We start from the raw sequence: 23,785 nt of genomic DNA on the forward strand, positions 1-23,785 counted from the left end.
CCCCCCCCCCCCCCCCCCCCCCAACAAACTTTGTTGGAAGCCTATCAATGGCCCTCACATCAAGTTGAGGAAGACTTGAGTCTTTTGATGACTTCTACCTTGGTAAGATTGTCAGCTTCTACTATTTCTTTGGTTTCCTGGCTTGCATGTTGTTGGGATTTATTGGATAGAAATGCCTTGTTGGAGGGAGCTTGTCTACCTGCTGTAGCTCTCCATGAGTTATATGAGGCTTCTTTTCTTCATCCCTTGATGTTTGCGGGCATCCCAGAGGCATTGGCATCATAAATTGATGTCACCCGTTTGCTTTTTCCTTGTTGTTGTTGGCCTCTAGGCTTTCTTTGGCTCCTGCTGGAAGTCATGGCACAACTGCTTGTTGGGTGTCCAGACCCCCCAGTTTCTGTTCCTAGCTCTGTGTATACTCAGAATATATTCTGTGCTTAGTTTCAAGGCTCCTCCACTCGGGCAGACCGTTGCCAAAGGCTTCAGTGACTACCATATGTGGGTGGGGTCTGTAGGAGTGAGGTTACAACAATTGAAGGACACCTGGATTTCCTTCACCACAGATCCACGGGTACCTCAGGTTCTGGCATTGGTGTTGATCATTCAGTTAACTTCTCCACCTTCATTATCCTCCCTACCTGTAGTATTTCTACCTCAAACAAATCCATGGAGTTTGGATCTTTGTTCCAAGGCTATCAGTCAAGGTGGTGTTAGAGAGAGTCAATCCCATTCTTCCAGGATTTTATTCCCATTTATTTGTTGTGCCCAAGAAGACTGGAGTTTGTCGGCCAATCATTGACCTTTCTCATCTCAGCCAATTCTTAGATGGGGTCTTTTCTTAATCTATGTTGGCATTCTTCACCAGGTCTATGGATGATGACCAGGTTTGATGTTGCTGATGCATATCTCCATCGCGAAGTAATTCTGCCATTATCTACGTTTTGTGCACAGGGGTCAGATTCTGCAGTTCAGGAATCTACCCTTTGGCCCTACTTCTACAGAGTCGTTCAAGTTTTTCTTGTCACCTTAATACTTTGGGCTTGTGCACACTCCATTCTCTGGATGACTGGTTAGTTCTAGCAACATCTTGTCAGTTGGCTAAAAAAACACACCCAGATTCTCCTTTCAGAAGTCACCAAGACTGGCTTTCTTATCAGAAATCCATTCTCTTGCTGACTTACAATATTGTCCATCTGGCTGTCTTTTTCAACATATTTTAAGGCAAGCTCAGCCAACTCTCATCCGACTCCAGGCTATGGAATGGGCAGTCGGACTCTTACTTACGTGGATGGTTTTATCTCCTTTGGGGATGTGGGCATCCCTTGATTCTCTGATTTCTTTCGGATGAGCACACATACACGGTCCCTTCAGTTATCACTGAGTGACCAGTGGATCAGGAATTTCGATCCACTGGATCATCTAGTCTCTTTCATCAGGTGTAGCATCTTAGTTCTCAAGTGATGGTTGGATGGGATTAACACTGCCATTGGTGTTCCTGTACTGCGCCCTCATCCTGAGTTTCACAGATAACTTGCTTCAGGGATGGGGTGCGTATATGAAGGTCAGGAATTTCACATCAATAACTTAGAACTTCTTGATGTCTAACAGGCAATGGTTCAAGGTCTAGATCTATTGCAGGGGAAAATCATCATGATTCATTCTGTCAATTCCACAGTGGTCTCTTACATTTCCTATCCTGGGGGTACCTGTTCTCAGGACCTTGGTTTTTAACTTTGGATATTTTCTACTTGGCTCACTCCCATCTTATCAGCCTTCTGGCTTACCATGTTCCAGGGGTGATGAATTTCATAACATATCACCTGTCTTGAACCATTCCAATTCTTCCGACTGAATGGATTCTCCATTGCAAGGTTTTCTGGTGGATTTACTCTCAGTTCTGGACTGTGATGATCAACACATCTGCCACTCATTGAAACTCTCAACTAAAGATGTTTTGGTCCCTGGAACCTCATCCTCTGGCTCTGTCAATAGATACATTCAGTCAAGATTGGATGGGGTTGCACCTCTATGCCTTTCCCCCAATTTGTCTGTTACCCAGAGTTCTGGCTCTGATTCTCTACTTGAGAGCTGTTGGTAGCCCCAGATTGGCCAGCCCAAACATGGTTTCCTCTTCTACAGTATCTTCAAGAGGGTCCACCTCTTCCTGTTTGGTTATCTCTGTCAGGTAACCTCAAGTTTAACTTGTAAAGTTGCCTTGTATATGTCTCATGAGGAAATTGAACCCATGTCACCCAAATGTGCCCACCATATCTTGTTTTTCAACCTGGTTTTTGACTCAGGTCTAGCTTCATCTATTGTTACTTTATATAAGGCAGCATTATCAACTACTTTTTTCTACTCCCCAGTGCTATCCAGCTTTCTCCAATCCTTTAGAGTCCTTCTTCCCAAATGATCTTTTCACTTACCCAACTGGGATATTAGGGTTGTATTAAATTCCTTGTCTCGATATCCAGTTGAGCCTTTAGTGTCATGTATCATGTATCACCTTTCCCTCAAAGGATACTCTTTATTGCTGCTGACATGTGGATGTCATAGGTCGGAGTTGTTTGCACTACATGTGCACAGATCTGTTTATCACTACACTTTTGTCTTGCTGTACCCTGATAGGTCCTTTCTTTCTAAGACTCTGGCAACCAGGAAAGGGAAAAAATACTTCTCACTAATTCTTTTGCCAACTATTTCTCACTTCTGTGACTAATAATTTGTTATGTCCTGTCAGAGCCCTGATGTGTTATGTGGCTCACACTAACTCCTTTCGTGATGATGGAACTTGACTCTTTGTTCATTGGGATCCTTCAATTTCCCGAGATTTATCCCTAATTACTTTGACAAGGTGGCTTCACAAATTAATCTATATTGCTTATTCTGGTCTTTATTTACAGGTAATGAAACTTCTGAGTGTCACATCTCATCAGATTTGTCACATTTCTATGTCTTTAGCTGCCATATGAATTACCCACTGAAGGACATCGTATGGGCTGGTATGTGGCCTTCTCCCAATACTTTCCTCTCACATTCTTACATGATCTGGCAGCTTCTTCTTCTTAGAGTTTTTTGACTACCTCTTGAGGCCATTTTCACAAAATCTGCTTAATTATAAGGAAGAGTTAGTATATTTTTCCTCCTCTTGTCTCTTTACTTTCCAGGGTCCCTTACCTCTTTCTTTTCACTGGATCCCACTCTATGGTGAGTGTTGCCCAGACAGGTGTGTTCTTATCAATCCAATTCTGCACTAGCAACCAATTTAACCATACTTACTACTGTTTGCAACAGGCTCTGTAGAAATGATGTGTTCCATGAGGCCATCTAGGAGCTCACCAGATGGTATTACCATAGTATGGTGGACCGCCAATGATGGACAATCATGAGTAAAGCTAAAGGGGATCATGCCCGTCCCTGCCGATCATCAGATTGAATAAATCAGGGTCGGTTTGCTTTTACAAATTTAGGGAACTTGGTTCACCTATTGCACTGTTTCCAGAGAACTGTTCCTCAGGACTCCCCAAGAGCATTACCCCCCTACCCCCAGATTCTACTAGTGGAATTAGGGAGCCCTTACCACACCAAGTTTCCAGTCACTGAGGTGGTGGACAAAGGATTTTCCTCTAATGTTCGAGTGTTTTCCTCCACTCTTGGAAAAGAGGGCGAAGTTGGGGGCCCTCCTACCCAGGTCCCTGGATGTTTTTCCCAGATGTTGGTAGGAGTGGTACCAGCTTCTATGGGAGCCTACTCATAATATCGGTTCAGATTTGATGCTAAGCTGTCCGGTTGAGGTTTGCATTGCCCTTCTTTTTCATCAATATCGGTTTAGTATATTGTTTATGGAAGGATGTCCACTATCTCCTCATAATTCTGAATGCGGAGTAGTCCCATCCTGGATCCTTGGTTAAGCACAGTGTTCCACATCCTCTCCATAATTCCAGGGGGCAAGTGAAATGCTCCTTGCCCACTTGTTGAGGAGTGAGAATGAATGTTCATAATTCCAGACTGGATGAGTTCTGTTCATTTGGTTGAGTGAGGCATACACGATCCTGTCATTCCAAGCCTGGGGTGTTGCCTTTTGGACTACTTCAGGTGGAGGAGAGAGTTTGTTCGCTTAGGTGGTGCTTACTTTCTCATCATGATTCTGGTGGTTTGGAAAGCATCACACTATGGCTACAGGTTGGGATCCAATCAGAAGTATATATAACATTGTGGTCCAATTGCCGTAGCCACCAACTTGGGATATAGGGACTAAGACCTCTTAATTCCAACCCCAACTTGTGAAACCTCAGCTATCTGGTTGGGGCTGGCCTATAATGATGATTACTCATGTACCATTCCACCCTTGATACTAAATTCTGGGTGAAGAGCATAACTTTCCTGGATGTAATGTGGTTCCCCCACTCAGGTACCATTCTTATCTTGGTACACCCCTAATCTATGCAGATGCTTTATGTATGGATAATGCCCTCACTGGCCCCTACACCTTCTCAATCTGGAATTCTAGCTGTAAGTTTCAGCAGATGGCAAGAATGTTTTGGAACTTAACATTTTCCTAAACTTAAAATGTATTTCCAATAACTTCAATTTAGGAAAATGTTAACTTTTGGCTTATGCAATTTAGAATATTAACAAGTTGTTTTATATGGTGTGTCAGGACAAAGCTGGGCAACTCGTTTGTAATGGAATGTTATCAAGAATATTTAACTTATCTTTTGTGAAATATCATTAACACATTTAAATGGATGTGTTAGGACTAAGCTGTGCATCTCATTCCATATAGGTTATCAACTAATTCATTATAAGATATTAATGCGAAGTGTTTTCGGACTAAGCCTGGTAGTTTAGTATAGAATAGCAATGAGAAGTTTTACTAGATGTGTTAGGACTAAACTTGGTAGTTTGGCTAATAAAGAATAGTAATGAAACGTTTTACAAGATGTGTTAGGACTAAACTTGGTAGTTTGACTAATAAAGAATAGTAATGAGAAGTTTTACTAGATGTGTTAGGGCTAAACTTGGTAGTTTGGCTGATAAAGAATGGTAATGAGAAGTTTTAATAGGGTTGTTAGGACTAAGCTTGGTAGTTCGTTTAATGTAGACTAGTAATGAAATGATAATGACTATGCATGTATGAAATAACTTGTGTTACAGTGGTTCCATTTTAAACATGGAAAATATGTATTGACTAAGCTTTTATATACTATAAACATTAACAGTGTTTTCACCATATGTGCTAAGACTGAGCTTAATAACCTGTGACTTACTGTGTAATATCAAAATTTATTTTAGGTGTGTTAGGATTAACCTGGGCAGTTGTACTCCGATATATTATGTTAACTTACAAGAAAGCATCTTCTTCAAAAGAATGTGAAGATGGTAAGATTGAAATAGAATCTAAAGTTCCCGTTATGAAAAATTCTGTTCCATGGGGGATTTTATTCCAAAGTCCAGCTTTTTGGTAGGTATTTTGGATTATTTGTTCAAAATCACAATTAATAAACTTACTTGTTGTAGTTCACATTCATAGCTCTAAAAATTAAATTTTTATGATTTTTTTATTAGTAGTATGCTAAATTAACAAAGAAAATTTGTATCCAATGTTCTTTGACCTGTTATGGTATTGATTCTTATAAAGCTTGCACTAACCCTTCTGACCTGTATAATTACAATATTGTTGACAAATACATTTAAATAGCTTAAAATTATCCTAATCTAAATTCCACGAATCGTGGTACTAGGGAAATGAAGATAGACAGTAGTCAGCAACTTAGCATCTCACATTGTCAAGCTCAAATGGATGGCCATTTATGTTGAAGAAATTTGAAAATGTGATGTTAGAATAGGTTACTGGTTTTTATTTTTTTCTGGGCAGTTACATTTTTTTCACACACAGTTTATTATTCAGTATAAAAGACAGGTTTGTATTTTCATATATAAAATTCAATTGATGTTGATTCAATATATAGAAATGTTTTTCAAAATGTAATTGTATTTATATATAGTTAATAATATAGGCTGTACAATTTTACTTAATTTTGTAAAACTTTAAGATAATTGATACAGAAACAGATAAAAAGGTTTTTATAGATACTTGTATTTCTATTTAAATAAGAAGCATCTAATGTGTAATAAAAGGTGGAATTTGTAAAAGTTCTGAGCATTCTTACATGAAAATTGTAAAAGATTATCTACCTGGTGGTAATAATAATGTGCCACTCAAAAAACTAATTGTGACAATGAAGAGTTATGAAGTGCCTTCTTGATAGGTACTAAAATTTTATAATTTAGAGAACAATTTGAATTCAACAAAAATGGTATTTTCATCATTCATAACTTCTATTTTTAGGTGTATGTTGTTTGCACATTTTGCAGAAACTAATACATTCTTTATTATGATGTCGTGGTTACCAATTTACTTCAGTGAAGTATTCCCCGGTGGCAAGGTCAGTCTTTGTTAATATTTTATTTAATAGTGGTGCTCAAAATGTAACATTTTTAAAATTAGAACAATCAAGATATTTGAGATACATGTCATACAGTCCAGTTGTAGTAATTGTTGACAATTCTGCTAACATAACATATAGACAACAAAGGATCATTTGGTCCTTCAAAGCCATCTTTTGTACACCCTCTCTTGAGAAAAGTAAAAATTTAAACTTGCCCTTTGTTTTTCAGGATACTTCCCTTTTATACTTCATTTAGGTACTGGTCTGTACTACTTGTGATGGCAACTCATTCCATAAGTTGATCACCATGTGTAGAAAAATAAAAACTGTCTTAAGTGAAGTGTAGCAGGTCATTTTTAAATCTTATGTCCTTTCATCCTATTCAGAATATTGCACAAAAAATCAGAAGCTTTTATCCCATGGATAATCTTGGAAACTTCAATAAAATCACTTCTTACCCTTATTTTCTCAAAATAATCCCAGAATTATCCTAGAAGCCTCTGAAGTCCCTCTAACCAGTCAACATCCTTTTCCAGATATGGAAACCATAACTGTGTATGGTTGCTGGTTGTGATACCTGCTATTTGAAATACATTTTTAAAACTCATATCATAAGTACTTTTAACATCAAGCTGGTTTATTTGTCTTTCTTGACACTATTGAAATTACATTGTTACAAAACATGCACATAAACACAGTTCAAATGTGGATCAAAAATCTTTGTATATTGCATTTCAAGATTTTATATGCCCTTGAGAATTTGATTTTAGTTTGTACTATACCTTTGTTAAATCTACTTAATATAGTAAACTAAAGAAATCGTTATAAATAGGTTATAGAATATTTATGAATTTGAGCAAATATAAATATTAAAATTTATTTATTCAGATATGTTTAAAACCTATCACACAAGAATAAAGTATTAAAGACAAGATTTTTTTAAGTACAATGTTTTATTTTCAGTCAGATAATAATTCCTCATTTGGTTTTCATGTATGTGTACTTGTAATTTTTTAATGTTAATCAGAAATTTTCCTTGATTTGTTTTTTCTTTTTGTTTGTTTGAATGTTAATTTTTCATTGTTATAATAGGAAATATTCCGAATTTTGTTGTAACTAGAGGCTCAAGTATGTAAGCAAAGTTCTACGGTTTACATATTTTTCCTTGTAAAAGATTCATTTACTTAACTTCTTTTTCCTTAAGTGTGAAGTTTATGTTATGAAATCTAGACTTAGTTTTTAATGATGGTTAATCTCCTACCTCTTGACTACAACGTATTTTGCATTGTCCCTAAAATTTTTATAGAAATGCCCCCTCATCATGAGAGATGTTAAGTTTAAAACATTTAAAACTATTGGTGAAAGTTATAATTATAGGTACCTTTGCTGTGAAACTTAAATAACTTAGATTCATTTTGTGGTATTTAAACAAAATTTAAGTATTTTTATTTATTCTTTTTTTTACTCCTAATGGTTTTTAAACGTTTTTGCCAAACCTTTTTGTTTCAGGGTTGGATATTCAATGTAGTACCATGGATCATCTGTCCAGTGTTTGGACTTATAGGCGGGTGGGTCGCTCAGCAACTAATTATCAAAGGTAATGGGAGTTTAAATTCTAAAAGAATAACTAATAATTATTACAGTAATTCAGTTCCAATACTATAGTCTTTTATTTAAGTTTAGCAAATAGTATATAGGTCATATAATAATAATAATCCCTGTCGACTCCCACTGGAGCATAGGGCCCCAACAACACCTCGCCGACGGAAGTTGTTGTTGCAGTAATTTTTTAGCAGGTTGGTTTTTACGAGGCGGAGTTGCTAGCCCCGCGCCCAACCCTCCTAGTATATAGGTCATAGTGGTGTTTAATTAGTCGATTGTGGTAATTAGTAATGTTAAATCAATTAAGAATGATAGTTGTTCAATTGAAGAGTGAAAATTAGCCAAGTTGAACAAAGAAAATATTAGCATTAATTGAATTGAACAAATTAAATGATTTGGTTTTATGAAACCAATAAAGAATTGAAATTGAACACATAAATGGTAGGTAGTTTATTTTAACAAATACAGAATGATAGTTTAAATATAAACCCTTAATGAATATATTTTGTTGAGCAAAACAAGAACAGTATGATAGTTGTATTAGCTTAAGAAAGACAAAATGGTAATTATTTTGGTAAACTAATTAAATAAAACATGTATATTTAGTTCAGCAAAACAAGAACTGTGTGATATTTGTATTACTTAACAAAGACAAAATGGTAATTATTTTGTTAAACCAATTAAAAGAAAGTGCATATATGTAGTTGAACAAAACAAGAACTGAATGATAGTTATTTTAGTATGACAGTATTCATTGGAACAGAATAAGAAGAGACACACAGGATCTTCAGTTGAATAACTATAGAATTGTAATTAATCTAGTTGACAGAAGAGAACAGAAATTAATTCAGCTGAAGAGAAAAATATTGATCGGTTTTAGAAATAGACAAGTAACATGTGTTAAGTAGTTGAGCTGAAAAATGAAGCATGATAATCAGTTGATCTGAACACGTAAATAATGAAAACTTTAAAACTAAGCAAAAGAGTAAGTACATGAAAAGCTTGACAGTTATTGAGCTGCGGAAAATCAAAATGATTTTTACTTGGGCTCTGATTACTTTTAAAGAGGATTTGGAACTGGTGGATCTAACATTTGACCAAACGGTGGAGACCGCTCATGACAGAGGCAGATGGCGAGGTCTCGCTGACCAATGTTCCCAACGGAACGGGAGGAACTAAGACTGAATACAGTCATCATTTCAAGTTTTAAGAAGAAAACGCCAGTTATTTAGTTTTAATTCTTTCTGTAACATTACTGTTATGTGGGTATTGAACATTAATATAAAATGAGAATGATGAGTTACAACTAAATGCTGTTAAAAAATCTCAGATGCTGATAATCAGATAAAACTGTATACAGCTAAAGTGACTGTACCAACATATAAAAGATGAAACTTTACACCTTCATTGCTAATTGGAAGAGAATTTCTTTTTTTCATAGTAATTACAGCTCATTCTGTAGTTCTTTCAGAAAAATAAAAACAAATGGCTAGTATTTTATTAGTTATTTGCTTGCAGCAGATAATAGAAAACATTCCAAGCAGTCTTTGAGTAGATAAATTTATCTGATCACATTGACATTGAGATAATTAAGGGTTAACATTCATAGAAATATTAATGACTCCAATTTTTACTTCAGTGTCACAATCTGTTGTCACGTGCACACATACATAGATAAATATTTATATTTATAAGCAATATATTGATTCATTTGAATATTTTTGATTTGAAGTGCATAGAAAACAATGACCCCATATATTCACAGTTTGAATACATTTTTGGAAATAGGTAGAAAAACCTAAAATGTATTTGGTGTTGACTTTTAAGTAAGGAGTTCATTAAAAAAAAAAGCAAAGTTTTGATATTCCAGTGCTTTCAAAGTGATGTACTTTACAGCCAAGAACAGTTTTTTATTTTCCTTTTATTTTTATAAAACATATTCAGACCATTCCATTTAGTTATTAGGTTGTTTGCCATACTTACATTATCAAGTAAGTCTTGCTTGTCCTGACTGAATTCACAGATTAATGATAGGAAATTAAAGCCTCCTTTAATGTCTTAGGGATAACTTCAGCAGATTTGTTCATTTCACTGACAAACCATAACACTTCTTAATTCACTTACTTTCCTAACCTAATAAAGTCTAAAGTGGTATTTTTGTGTGATTTGTGAATCTGTAATAAACATTTTCATCTTTATGTAAGACCTTTACATTACAAGTGTAGCAAATAATTTAGAATCAGAATTAAACCAAAGGTAATCCTCAATAGCTGCAGCACCTGAAATTCTTTTATGCAATATTAGAGCAAATTGACCTATGAGGCCTATTTTTTCCTCTTTTTATTAGCTATATTTTTGTGTGCCAGCAATACCAAGTGTGGGGTGCACGTATACCCAATTCAATTTTATTACTCGTCAGGATCTATACCAGCTTACCCTCAAATTGAAATTCTTTTAGGCAGGATCAGAATAAATTTATGTATGAGACCTTGGGCATGATCAAATACATCAGTTGAAAGGATTTGACCTCCTGAGTCCAAAACTGTAATTAGGTTTAAAATTGGTCAAACGTTGATGGAGCTATGAGCTAAAAGTTTGTACTTGAAAAAAAAACAAAAAAAACTCAGAGCTATTCTATGAGCCACTATGCCACAGCTAAAAATAATATTATTATGGGTTTTTATTACCAAAAATACAAGGTGAATTAGACTGAGGATGTTAATGCATATTTTTGAAAAAAATAAATAAATTTGAATACACTTTCTTTTTTTTTTAAGTTGGTTTTGTTAGAATATTTGATTTATAGCTTGTTTATAAAGTGATTGGGAAGTTTGTGTGAAACTTTTATTAGTTAGATTTAACTTGTGTGATTTTATTTATTGTATTTCAATTTGGTAGTGAGAAGGACCTAATCAATCAAGAAATAAAGTTTACAGTGCTGAAATAGTACATTTCAAAAAAATAAAACATTGACTAATATAATCATAGAATGGGAGCTAAGAGTTTTCTAATCTATCAAAGTACAATAGCAAAATTAGTGTCATATTGGCACTGTAATGTGAAGCTATGAATTTAAGGTACCACTTATGTATTTTATTCTCTAAGTTGACTGTACAGTGTTAGTTGAAGTATCATTACATACCAGTATTAATATTTTTCTATATTAACAGGATGGGGCATAACACTAGTAAGGAAGTTGTTTGAGGTAAGTAATCAGTTATAATAATTCAAGCTAGAATGTTTAATAAGGTTTCAAAAACGTAATTATATTTAAAAATTACTTTAAAGTGCTTAGTAAATTTACTTAATAAACTAATCATCTAGATTAAAAGATTTGCAAGAGTATGATATTTTCGGGTGAACTGATTTCCACATAAGTATCGGATAGATCTGGTATTAACAGCAGCATCAGCCGGGATATTTGTGGAGTAATCTCTGTTTAAAACTTGAATGACCAGTGAAAGCAAAGACTGGACAAGTTTGAAAAAAATAAACAATCAAACAAAAAAAGAAAACAGCATATGCACTTGCACAGACAGGACCACAGATTATCTACTAGGTGGTGTTTATTTAGTCCCACATCTTTCACTCTCTCAGGATTGATCTTTGCAGAACTCAAACAGTGTGGTCTCGTATATGGTCTTTACTTGAAGATGTCTTATTAGAACTAAACTAAGAATGTGTATTTGAATTCAACAGGTAATTTCGGTTTTGTTGGACAGTTGGCAGTGTCACCTACTGACCATTTTTTCTCTCACAGCATTCACTTAATGTAACATACAGACACAAGTCATTTGATCCACAAAGGATATCATAGTTAGTGACCCCTTCAGCCTGAATCTGGTATCTTACTGTAATATTCTCTTGGGCAAAATAGATATTATCTACTATAGAGAATGTAGAAACTAGAACAAGGCAACGTTAATGGTTTTCTGGAGCATGTGGTTATGCTAAAACTGCATAGCAACTAGATAAATGGAAAATTCTAAACATTCCTGTATGCCTAAAGCAGGTAGGAAACACAAGCATGGGGATCCTTCTTGTAATACTTGGTTCAGGGTTACACCACCGTTCCTACAGTTATGTGCAGTAGAGGCCCCTCTTGTTAATTCCAGTTGCAGGAGGTCCTTTCCCTGCTCCTAAAGTTCAGTTTGGGGGACTTCATCTGCTTTGTAATACTGACAACTGGATGTATGTACACTGTTCCTACAGTTCAGCGAATGTTCCATGTCATACTCATAATTCCAAATGCAGGATGTCTCTTCCCTGCATTTACGGTTGAGTGAGTTATGATTTCTGCTTGTAATACCAGTTACAGATATTACCCTGTTACTACAGTCGAGTTGAGGCAATGCTACATCCTTGTAATGCTGGGTTCAGTTTTTTATACCTCTTGATCCTTCAATGGTTTTGGGAGTTTGTCCGATTTCGGCCGAAAGCTAGCTTTATCTTCGTAATTCTGGTTGTTTGGTATACAACATTGTTTACTTGTGGGTGGGGTTGATGAGTATACATAACACTGTCCACATGCTTTAGCCACAATGTTTATGTTACAAAATATTTGTTTTTATCTTCTTTTTTTTTATCCTCAACCTCAAACTCCTAATGCTGAGGATAAGTTATGGAACCTTGTCTGTCCAGTTGAGGTTGTGTATGTACATAGGTAATTCAGTTAAATCTTACTATGGATTATACCTCTCAAAACAAAATGCACTTGTGCACCTCCTTTATTCCACCCGATTAGATTCATTTTCTACTTCAAGGGTGAAGAGCATACCTGTTCCAGAAGTAGTGCAGTACCCCACAAGTGTAGTTCATTTTAATCTCGGAGCATGCTCGTTTATTATGGGCAGTTACTCTCCACTTGGTTTCAATGTTGCACACCTAAACTGGCCCCTCGACCTTTGCAGTTGTGGGATTCTAGCTTTGTGAGAGATAGGTAAGACTGTATCAGAAGTTAACATTTTCCTACACTAAAAATGTATTTCCAATAGGTACTTACCTCACACACTTCCCACCCTTCCTCCCCACTGCCAGTGTTCTTCTTTTAGAGCCTGACAATTCTCAAAAGTGAGAATTGAGTGGGAATATCAGAGGGAACTAGCTGCACCAATATAGGTGGTACAATACTATTGGTGGAGAGTAATCACATGATATGTACATGCTCAAAAATGGCATGAAATTGATGGGGTATATAAACTAGTGTGCTGAGCATGAAAATGTTTTAGCATTGCTTAGAGGGCAGAAGGAAGATTGAGATAGCTTTGTGTGTATAGAGGTAAGTACCTGTTGGAAATACATTTTTAGTGTAAAAAAAATTTTAACATTCAGAAAATAAATACCTATTTCTGGTTGGAAGAAAGGCTTTATTTATCATTCTCTCTCAGTCATGTCCATATTATTTGTTCCATACTTTTTTTTCTAAAATTGATTAACCTTTGTTGAAAGAGCTCTTTAAATATGGACAAACTTTATGTTTTTCATTTACATACTATAGCATCTCTTTGACTAAAATGTGTAATAATCTTATAGATTTAAAACCAGTTTTGTTCTTTTGCTCTTTTTCTTGTGAAAAAATAATACTTTTACATTATGAAAGTTCAGTTAAAAGTCTTGTTTCTTCAATCTGTTTTTGGTTGCTTAGAAATTTAAAATATTTTAATTAGAAGTATTATGGATGTCTTTTTGTCACACTTGTTCAGTTATTCCCATGAAGTATTAACCTTCCTTCCCTCTTCTATTTTAAAAGATAAATGTAGTAATATATTCAAGGAATGAACTCAAACCAGAAGAATATTATTTTAGATTCCTAGTCAGTATTTTTAAATAATTCCCCATTTTATCTAGTTAGAAAAAGAAGATTGGTCTATATTGACATTAAATGATGTGAAGCATAAGAAAAATAATCTTTTTTTCTTTTTCAAGTAGAATTACTTAGGAAATACTTAATAGTGACAAAGTACTTAGCTTCTGGTTTGGAATGTTAATCCACAGTGTTTCAAAAGAGTAATCATTCCTTTATACTGTTTCTTACCTTGTAAAGGAATTTGTAGTTTAAAAACACCATTTAATTTCTATGAGGTTAAGAGTCTGTTTAACTTCACCATATAGTAACCTAAATTAATTTAGGTTACTATATGGTGAAGTCAAATGGACTCAAACCCCATAGATATTATATGCACTTCACCATTATATAAAGGTATTTGTTTGGTTTGCTCACCCAAGAATGCATTAGGCCTCTACATCACAGATTCTCTTTTAAAGTTCACCTGTGATGAAAAAGAAAAGAAACCTTTAGCATCTATATACTCAATTTTAAATTAATCCATGTTTATACCTAGAAAAACTGTAATTCTGCATACTTTTTCTCATATTTACGTTTCTGAAAGTCAGCAAAAATTCCATTTGTATGCTAAGATGTTTGAAATAAACATCTATGCTGAAAAGATACATGCAATGATTAAATGTTCGAGCGTAATCCTAGTTTAAACATCAATATGTGTATGTGATTTTTGTTTATGTATACTTATACATATACCTTAAATTTTTAGATGTTTTTGAAATTATGTTTATTAAGTAAATGAAAAACATAGGATATTGTAAGGTTATAAAAGATATAGGTTTCTTTGAAAGATGTTTTATTTTCAGTTCAAGAGATATATTGTAGCTAATATCATTTCCAAGAATGTCAATTTTGCTGATTCAAGTATCATATTGAGACACGACTTAGAAATCTTGTCAGTTATATTTACATTATTAAAAAATGAAGGAATGTTATATTGTTCACTTAACATTTCTAAAGAAAAGACAAAGCCATTCATTCCATTAGCACAAAATTGAATCTTAATTACATGACATGATCTGTGGTGGGTTAAGGAGCAAACTGAACATAAAACCTAATACCATGTATATTTCATTCTATTATGCATATTATTAATAAATGAAGGTTAGTATTTTTCCTCTGGTGTTTTAAATAATTTAAATTAGTCTATTAATGAATATAACTTTGAATCTTTGTTATAGGGGTGTGGACTGTATCCTACATCTTTACTCCTTATTCTCATTGGTTACCAGAGTAGCTACATAGGTGCACTTGTTTCACTGGCTGTTGCCATGGGTTTGACCAAGCTAACATTAAGTGGAGTTGTTGCAAATCCCTTAGATATAGCACCTACTTGTGCTGGAACTGTTTATGGTAAGTTATTGTGAGTTTGTAAAATATAGTTCCAATTTAACCATTTCACTCCAGGTATCCTTTACTACACATCACACAAGGTTTTAGTGTCTTACATTAAAAATTTTGTTAAACTACTTATTGTTTATGTTATACCAATTAGTATAGCATAAAACCTTAGCTAATAATTCATGTTTTAAGTTCTTAACTTTACAAGGCTATATTTTTTTAAAATCCTGAATTTCCCCTAGTGTGACATACATGACACATTTTCTCTCGGCATGTCCTCTTCTCTATTTTATCCACTACCCCTCCAATAGGTTCAAAATTAAACGTAAATTACTCACTATAAAATCATCATTGCTCAGACAAGCCATAATTTTTATAGCCTTTAATTTTGTTTAGTTACAGAGCTATCAAATAGAAAATCAGACCCCTCCTGCCAAACCCACCTGTCACATCCTCTTTTTCAGGATTTGTTAATAGTTCTCTCTCTTACATTTAATTATATATCACCTATAACCAATAGAAAGCCAAGGTTTTTATCTATCAAATTATGTATTATATTATGTTGTGTTCTGAACAGATAATCATCAACTTCAGTTCTAATACAAGTTTGGTTCCTACAGGAATCACAACGGCTAGCTTGGATTCATTTGTAATGGCTCTTGTTGCATAGTTAAAAAGCCAGAAAAATTGTGATTGTTAGAGGAGATTGTCTGTTTTTTGTATGTTAATTATTTAATGCACTACTACCATTACTTTAAAAAAAAGTAGGGTTAACTGTCATCGATAGTTGAGAGCAAAAAAAAGGGAATGCTCGGGTAAGTACTTTATTTCTTGTTGTTTATGTTTATTCTTTATTTATTATTATAAAAGTAACTAAAATGTAAAAATAGAGATATCTTTAGGTTAGATTAGGCAAAATAAACAATAGTAATAATATAATAAAAATATTTCACAAGGCACGTACATGAACAAGCTCAGAGTTTCTCGTGGGTAATGTAATTCAATAGCATAAACTGACTGAATATATAAAATGGAACTTTCTGATCAACGATAAAAAATTTAAATTCTATTAAAGACAAAAATATTTCTTAAAACTGTGTCTCACACCAAAATTTGGGAAATTTTGTAAGTTAAAAATGATTGAAATACTAAGTTAAATTATTTAAGTTTTTTAAAGATGGAACTAGATACAATTTAGTTAGTTTTTACTAAGTTCCATGCAATTTGACTAAGTATATCCATTGTGAGAAGGAAAAAATTTGGAGATATCAGTAACACCTCTCCAGTCTGGTAAAGATTAAATTATATGTACAATGTGTTCATAACCCAACTTCTGTAATACCTTTAATAACTTGATTAAACTTGTGTCATGATGTATTTTGTAATTTAATTTGAACCAGAATTCTGAATATGAATTTGTGTGATACTGTTTAATATAAAGTTATTTGAAACAGGATAAGTAAGTAACTTGTACATGGTATAAGCTATCAACTTGCATCATGCTATTTGTTATTTGTTGGTTAAAACCCAGAAAATACTGTTCATAAGATACTGTGTTTGGTATTTAAATTTGTATTTAAACCAGAATGTACATCAGACTAATATGAATTGTTGTATTGAAACACAGTTAACAAATAAATACACTTACAGTGTGGTCAGAATGTGACTGTATTTCAGGTAGTTAACTTTATTTTTGACTTTTCGCTGCCTTCTCTTTAAATTGACCATGTGTGAAGATATGTATAGCCTTAGCATTAGAGTAGTTATTTATATACAAAGCTTGTAGTATGTTCATTAGCTTCTTTTTGTTTATGTACTTTTTATTCTTAATTGTGTTATTAATATATTTAATGTTCATTGCATAATGCTTTATTCACTGAATTTGTTATTTTTATCTACGTAAAAACTAGTTTTTCATTGTACTATCTGAACCATTTTGCTATCCAGTTCTGTAGCTAGAGAGTAATGTGTTTTAGCCATGTATTTATGACTTATTATGTGCTTCTGGTTATATATTGTCTGTAGATTGTTCTTAAAACACCTCTGAAACTGTGTTTTCTTGTTTACATGTGGTATAGTCTGTTTCTAGCATTGTATTATGATAGTTTTTGTAATTTTAATGTTGTGGATAATTCAGTTCTGACCATTATTGAAAAGATAGGTTGATTGGGGCATAAACTGACATATTTTTCACTTTATAAGACTGATCAGTCTCCCCCCCCCCTCTCAATTAGCAACCGACAGTTGACTGTCAATGTTTTTTTCCAATGGCAGATGCATTCTATTTTTATTGCTACTCCTGATAAACCAATGACAGATGTCTTGGAACAGCCAGTCAAAGAAATGATATTTTACAGTGATGTTTTTGTTACATAGGTGGCCATTAACATGCTCTTTAAAAGCTGGAAAGACTTTGTTGTTACATGCTGCCTTGTAGACTAACCATCTTATGACTACATTTCTGCATATGTAAAACAATGCTACAGCTTTTGCCTGATGCATCACCTGATCTCTTTATTTTGTATATAAAAATAAATGCAGTGCTAGTCACGTGCATGTATGGTTTTATCACGGTTTTCGATCAGTATATATGTACAAAACTAGTCATATACATATGGGGTCTTAATAAGGTGTCAGTCAGGAAATATGCTCATAATTTCCAATATATACAAAGTAAGCTGCATACAAGTGGGATCTTAATAAGGTTTTGAGTCAGTACATGCATGTTATTTCCAGTATTTATCATGTTATTAACATACATGTTTGGTCTTAATAAGGTGTTCGATCACTGTATATGCTTCTGATCTCCAATGTGTACAAATCATAGAGTGAGAATCTCATGGATTTTAGTATTTTGAGAAGAAAGTATTTATGCACATTAGCAAAACATTTCAAATATTAAAACAAAACTAATATGTTTTTTATAACTGAATACAGATTCAACAGTTTTTTATGTTTTGTTTTAGGAATGATGAACACAATGGGAGCCATACCTGGTAGGTGAATTAAATATTTCTGTGCCTTGAGAATTTAACATTTATAAATTTTTTGTTTGGTATTGAAGATTAATTCAATGAAATAAATAAATCTTAAGGAAACATTTTGAATTACTTGAAAATATATTACATCGTGTATAACCAACAATTTCAGCTATAGCACCATAATCTCTGGAAACACAAGTTAAGAAATGGTTATAGTTAATGTAAAGGAAAAAGAAATGTATAGTCATTGCTTCAACCAAATGGCATTTACACATCAAAAATTCTTATTCTTCCTTTTGTTATTATTATTATATAAAGTATATTTTTTGTTTTAGGTTTCTTGGGAGTTTACATTACTGGATACATTTTAGAGATCTTCCAAAGTTGGAAAATGGTGTTTAACTTTACAGCATGCTTAAACATTATCTTCTGCTCTTTCTTTTTAATATTTGGAACTGCCAAGCCTATTGTGCCAATGTCTGGAGTAAGCTGACCATAATTATTTATTAAACCACCGGTGAATATAAGTAAGTTATTATAAAGGTGCTTTGTCTATAATACGGTTATTTCTGAATAAAAGAAAATTAATAAAAATATGTTGAACTTAGTCTGTACCTGATTCTACTGTTACTTAGGGAGGTTCTAATGGTTGATTTAAAGGATTAACTAAGAGAGCTGTAGTAGGGATAGAGGATCATACCAGGTAAATTTTATTTTATTAGTCAAACATTTTCCGTTCAAAAAAATTTACATTCAGATGTTTCGCGTGCATTTTATCAAACTATTTTGCTAAAAACCTTTTCTCAGTCCTGTGACTTTTAGCTTATTAGTTAGACAACTTTGTGCTGGTTTCTTAAAGCTTACAAAAGGGAAAAAAAGTGTACTTAATATATTTAAGAAGAAGTTAATTTTGCTTCATAAAGATTGCAAAATAATTAGTAATATTATGATAAAAAAAATCAAGAGCTTAAACTTTTTATTCAAGCCAAAAATAAAATTGTGTGATAGTATTGAATTATATTATAAATGTGATTTAATAATTATGCCTTGTAAAAATAGGAATAAGTTAAAAAAATAATCCAATTACATTAAATTAATAGAAGTAGAACTTGTAAAAATCAGTCTACAGAAACTGAAAAAGATAAGCTAAATTTATCAACTCAGAAGTAGTGGAAAAGTTTTAGAAACCATAAATAAGACCAAGTTTAATTAAATATAGGGATTTTTATTTAAATGATTTCGAAAATGAGTTGTGAAGTAATGAGTAGCTTTCAGAATTTGAAAATGTATTAATATTAATTTTTATAGGTGTGCAAAATTGATACAAATAACCTTGAATTCCCTTAAATAATAAAACTTCTCAACAAGTTTTGAGAGTTCATGTTAGCCTAAGGTTTAATGAATTATTAATAACTTTGATCAAAAGTAAGTGAGCTAACTATTAAGCCTGATGGTTGTGATAAAAACCGTTTGAACTGCAGATGTTTTTGTTTTCTCAACGTTCCTCTTCATTTCTCTTTTTTTCCAATTGTAAAGCAGACAAGAGGAATGTGGAGAACAAAAAACATCTTCAGTTTACATGATTTTAACATTTTGGTTTTTAATGTTTCACCACCTTTTTTTTGCCATGTGAACCATAATGTGTAAGCTAACTACAGAGAGTGGAAATACAAAGTAACTTATGAATTGAAAAAAGCCTATTGTATATAACAAACTGATGTTATCAGTTCTACTTTGTAATATTCAATCATATACTGAAAAACACAATATGGGCCTTTCATTGTATATCAGTCTACTCATGTAATGATAAATGCAAAAGGAATAAAATACATATTGTGCAAAAATTAATTTAGATTTTTCAGTGAAAGGAATACAGAGTATTGAATTTGACAGAAAAAATATTTTCACAAACAACATATGTACTGAAATGTGTTGGGATTTTGAGATAGTCATCAGCCACTTAAAATTAGTCATAAAAACTGTTTTATATGCATATATATATATATATATGCAGTGGTATAGCTAGGTTTCCAAGAGTCCCGGAATAATATTTTTGTGCCTGCTCCCATATACACATTTTTGCTTCAATTCTAATATTAACAATTTCAAATACTAGTTTTGAGAGGACCCTGGGCTCTTGGGTAGTTGCCCAACCTATTACTACACAACTGTGTATATATGTATGTACAAATGCACACACACACACGTGTGTGATATTGATGAATTTGTATATTGTTAGTCGAGAAGATTGAAACACACAATAGTTAAAGATTACACTAGTATAACAAGAGTTAGAATTGAATTATGTATTCTATTGTAGTTGTTGTGGTTTGGCATTTGAAATGCACAGTAGTTATGATTTAGTATCAGGGCATGCATTATCCAGTATTGGATTATTATTTGATTTGTTTTAATGTCTTAGATTTTTTTACTTCATTTCTATATATTTTCCAAATTGGAATGCACTTCTTTTTTTCTGTGTTGTGATTTTTTATTTCTGCAAATTGACCAATTTTCCAGGATAGTATGTAGTTAAGTTATAAGATGCTTGTACTTTCACATGTAAAAAGTGTCCATACTTTACAGTCAGGACAAGCCCTGAGTTTTGGAGGTATCATGTGTGTTTGATAAATATGTAAGTAGTAACAGGTATAAGTTGAAATCTCTCTTATTTTCTGATGAAAAAATTATGCTGGAAAAAAAGTAATAGTTTTTTCAACATCAGAAGAACTGTCATTCATATAAATAATACAGCCTTGAATTCAAATGAGTGAGCTATCTGTATTCGTGCATGGAATAATAGATATGTACAAGCTTTTTCTTGTATTATTTTAATGTGAGTTGTATGTATGAGCTCTCTTCCTTCTCGCCCGGCATGGCCAGGTGGTTAGGGCACTCGAGTTATTGGTTGTATGTTGTAACATGTTAGTTATATTGTACAGTCTGAACGACATGAGTGAATTATATTCCTGCACATTTTTTGCATGTGAGCCATTGCTTCCTGAGTTATTGGTTGTATGTTGTAACAAACAAAACACTAGAATTTTTTTGAGTTAAGTTAGAGTTTGAGGTTTTCTTGTTGTAACATGTTAGTTATATTGTACAGTCTGAACGACATGAGTGAATTATATTCCTGCACATTTTTGGCATGTGAGCCATTGCTTCCTGAGTTATTGGTTGTATGTTGTAACAAACAAAACACTAGAATTTTTTTGAGTTAAGTTAGAGTTTGAGGTTTTCTTGTAGTATGTGTGAATCAAGTAGATTTTGTTCCCTTTCTGTTTTCATGAAAAGTTAAAAATTTCTTCTGTACTGTTGTAGCATTGAAGAAGCATGAAATAAGTATTGTGCATGTAAAACAGTAGTGATTTTGTACTATCATACGGGATACAAAAAAAAATATTGAAGTCTCTAAATTTACTTTATTAAGATATGCCTAAATAATAGGAAAGAAACATTAAAATACATTTTTATTCCGTATGGATGTAGTTTGTAAGAAAGAGATTAAACCATGTTATTTAAAACAGTTAGGATATATTTTTTACAGTGTTTTTGAATAACGTACATGCAAGTATTTTGTATTTATATAGTTCATATGTATGTAAAATACAATGTACTCAGTATTTTTGCTACTTTTAAAGACCAGAATGAAATGTATTTTCTGCTATTGTATTTTTTATTAGATTAAAGAACCTTTACTCCTTCCAAAAAATAAGTTACCTTAATTATAAAATAGCACTATGGTTGGTTTGTGTGTGAAGCCTTTGATGTAATTAGGAACAAGAAAAGACATGTAAAAGAAAAGCTTAATCTAAGCTTCACCATATTCTGCATCTATAGCAAGGGGAAAGAGCCACAAGCTAGAAACAACATGAGAAAAATTAGGCTTGAGCACTGAGTACAGTACTTATAGTGTTTGATACTGGTAAAAATTTAAATTAGTTTGTGCCAAAATGTAAGCATTTAAGTTAAGTTTTTTATGCTTTAGAGTTGTATGACTTATAATTTCTTGACAGGGATACCATAACACAGTCTATCTTGCATGCTTTCAAAACTTGTTAATACAAAACGTTTCCTATCCTAATTATATGTTTGGTTTGGTTTTCAGTTTCTTTAGTTTGTTTCTTTTACACCTGTGCATGTTTTTGCAACATGTAGGTCCTGTTTACACCAATTATTTTTGTTTGTTCTGTTTAACTTTGTGTACATGTACCTTGTACATTTAAGGATTATTCATAATTGATCATTATGTACTCTCTAACTCGTGGATAAGACATTTAAAAAAAATGCATTGTTGGTCTTCCAGAAAGAAACCTTGGGTAAACAAATTTTTAAATTAGAAAATTTTGAGCTGTAAATTTACTTACATTATTTTAAAAAATTATTATTATGTGTTATGCATTAAGAGAAAATGATAATTCTAGAATTATAAAATCTTCTGTAATTTATTTAAGAAGTGTCATATAATTGTTGTTAAAGTACCATTTATTTGTTGAAACTGAACCTTTTATGAAAAGGCAACGTATCAGTTGTATTGAATTTTGCTGACATTTAAGATATAAAATTATTGTTTTAAGAGCATTATTTTATGTTAATAGTGAACAAAAATAATGGATCCTGTATTAGCAACTCTGCTAAAATTTGGTATCATGTTTTTTTTTCTAAACTTATATTTTAACAATAACACTAAATCAGTGGCACACTGCAACATTATTGTCTGTGAAAATGTAATAGAGAGTGTATTGGGTTTTAGGTTTTTTGGTTTAAAATTTTGTTTCCCCCCATTTAAGATCTTTAATTTGTTGACAGAACAATATCTTGTACATAATTGGATATATCCCTACTGTAGGCTCTCCATTTAAGACCTTTAGTTTGTTCGCACCACAACAGCTTGTACATAATTGGATATATCCCCACTGTAGGCTCTCCATTATAACACCTTTATTGTTTTGAACCTACAAAAATGCTATTGTGAAAGTTTTCAGGATGACATGTGACCACCAGAAACTAACTCATGTTATTATTTCTTAATCTAATCCAACCTGACATGATTTATAAAGATTGAAGAAACTTTGTTTGAGAGCATAACTTGATTGGCTAAAAGTGAAGATGGTTTATGAAAGATTGTAACTTTTATATATATAGTGAGTCTGAAAGTTAGTTTAAAAAAGGTCATAATTTTTCAGTAGAAGTAACTTATAAAAACAACAACATTGTGCTAGTTATGAAACCAATGTAATTTGGTCATTCTGGTTGATTCATATCCTTTTTAAAATATCTTTGTTTATTAAGACTTGTTCATAAATATAACATAACATAATATTTTTGGACAACATGGGAGCTATTGGTTCATCTCGGCTGTTCAATCCTCAAAACTAAATTAAAATGATTTAAAAAATAAAATACAAAATTTTAAACCCAGCCCTTTTCATTCGTATACTTCTCAGGCACCATTCTAGTAACCCTTCTCTGAACCTTTTCCAACAATTCAATGTCCTTTCTAAGGTAAGGAGCCCAAGATTGAACACAGTATTCAAAATGTGGCCTAACCAGGGACCTGTACAATG

At 32.8% G+C, this 23,785-nt stretch overlaps 1 protein-coding gene across 4 annotated transcripts in view; it reads left to right on the forward strand.

Annotated features, from left to right (window-relative positions):
- The window catches only part of LOC106462001 (solute carrier family 17 member 9-like), a 38,457-nt gene extending 19,643 nt beyond the window's left edge, over positions 1-18,814 (forward strand). For all 4 annotated transcript variants that reach the window (XM_013921905.2, XM_022392116.1, XM_022392015.1 and 1 more), the window contains 7 exons: positions 5,296-5,464; positions 6,353-6,449; positions 7,962-8,049; positions 11,225-11,259; positions 15,078-15,249; positions 18,204-18,233; positions 18,554-18,814. In XM_013921905.2, coding sequence (XP_013777359.1) covers positions 5,296-5,464; positions 6,353-6,449; positions 7,962-8,049; positions 11,225-11,259; positions 15,078-15,249; positions 18,204-18,233; positions 18,554-18,711 — 749 coding nt within the window. In that variant the 3' untranslated portion in view covers positions 18,712-18,814. The remainder of the gene's footprint in view (positions 1-5,295; positions 5,465-6,352; positions 6,450-7,961; positions 8,050-11,224; positions 11,260-15,077; positions 15,250-18,203; positions 18,234-18,553) is intronic.
- Positions 18,815-23,785: the final 4,971 nt, after the last annotated feature.

Source organism: Limulus polyphemus, unplaced genomic scaffold (assembly GCF_000517525.1).
Source record: "Limulus polyphemus unplaced genomic scaffold, Limulus_polyphemus-2.1.2 Scaffold1, whole genome shotgun sequence".
In the NCBI taxonomy this organism is placed as follows: Eukaryota; Metazoa; Arthropoda; class Merostomata; order Xiphosura; family Limulidae; genus Limulus; species Limulus polyphemus.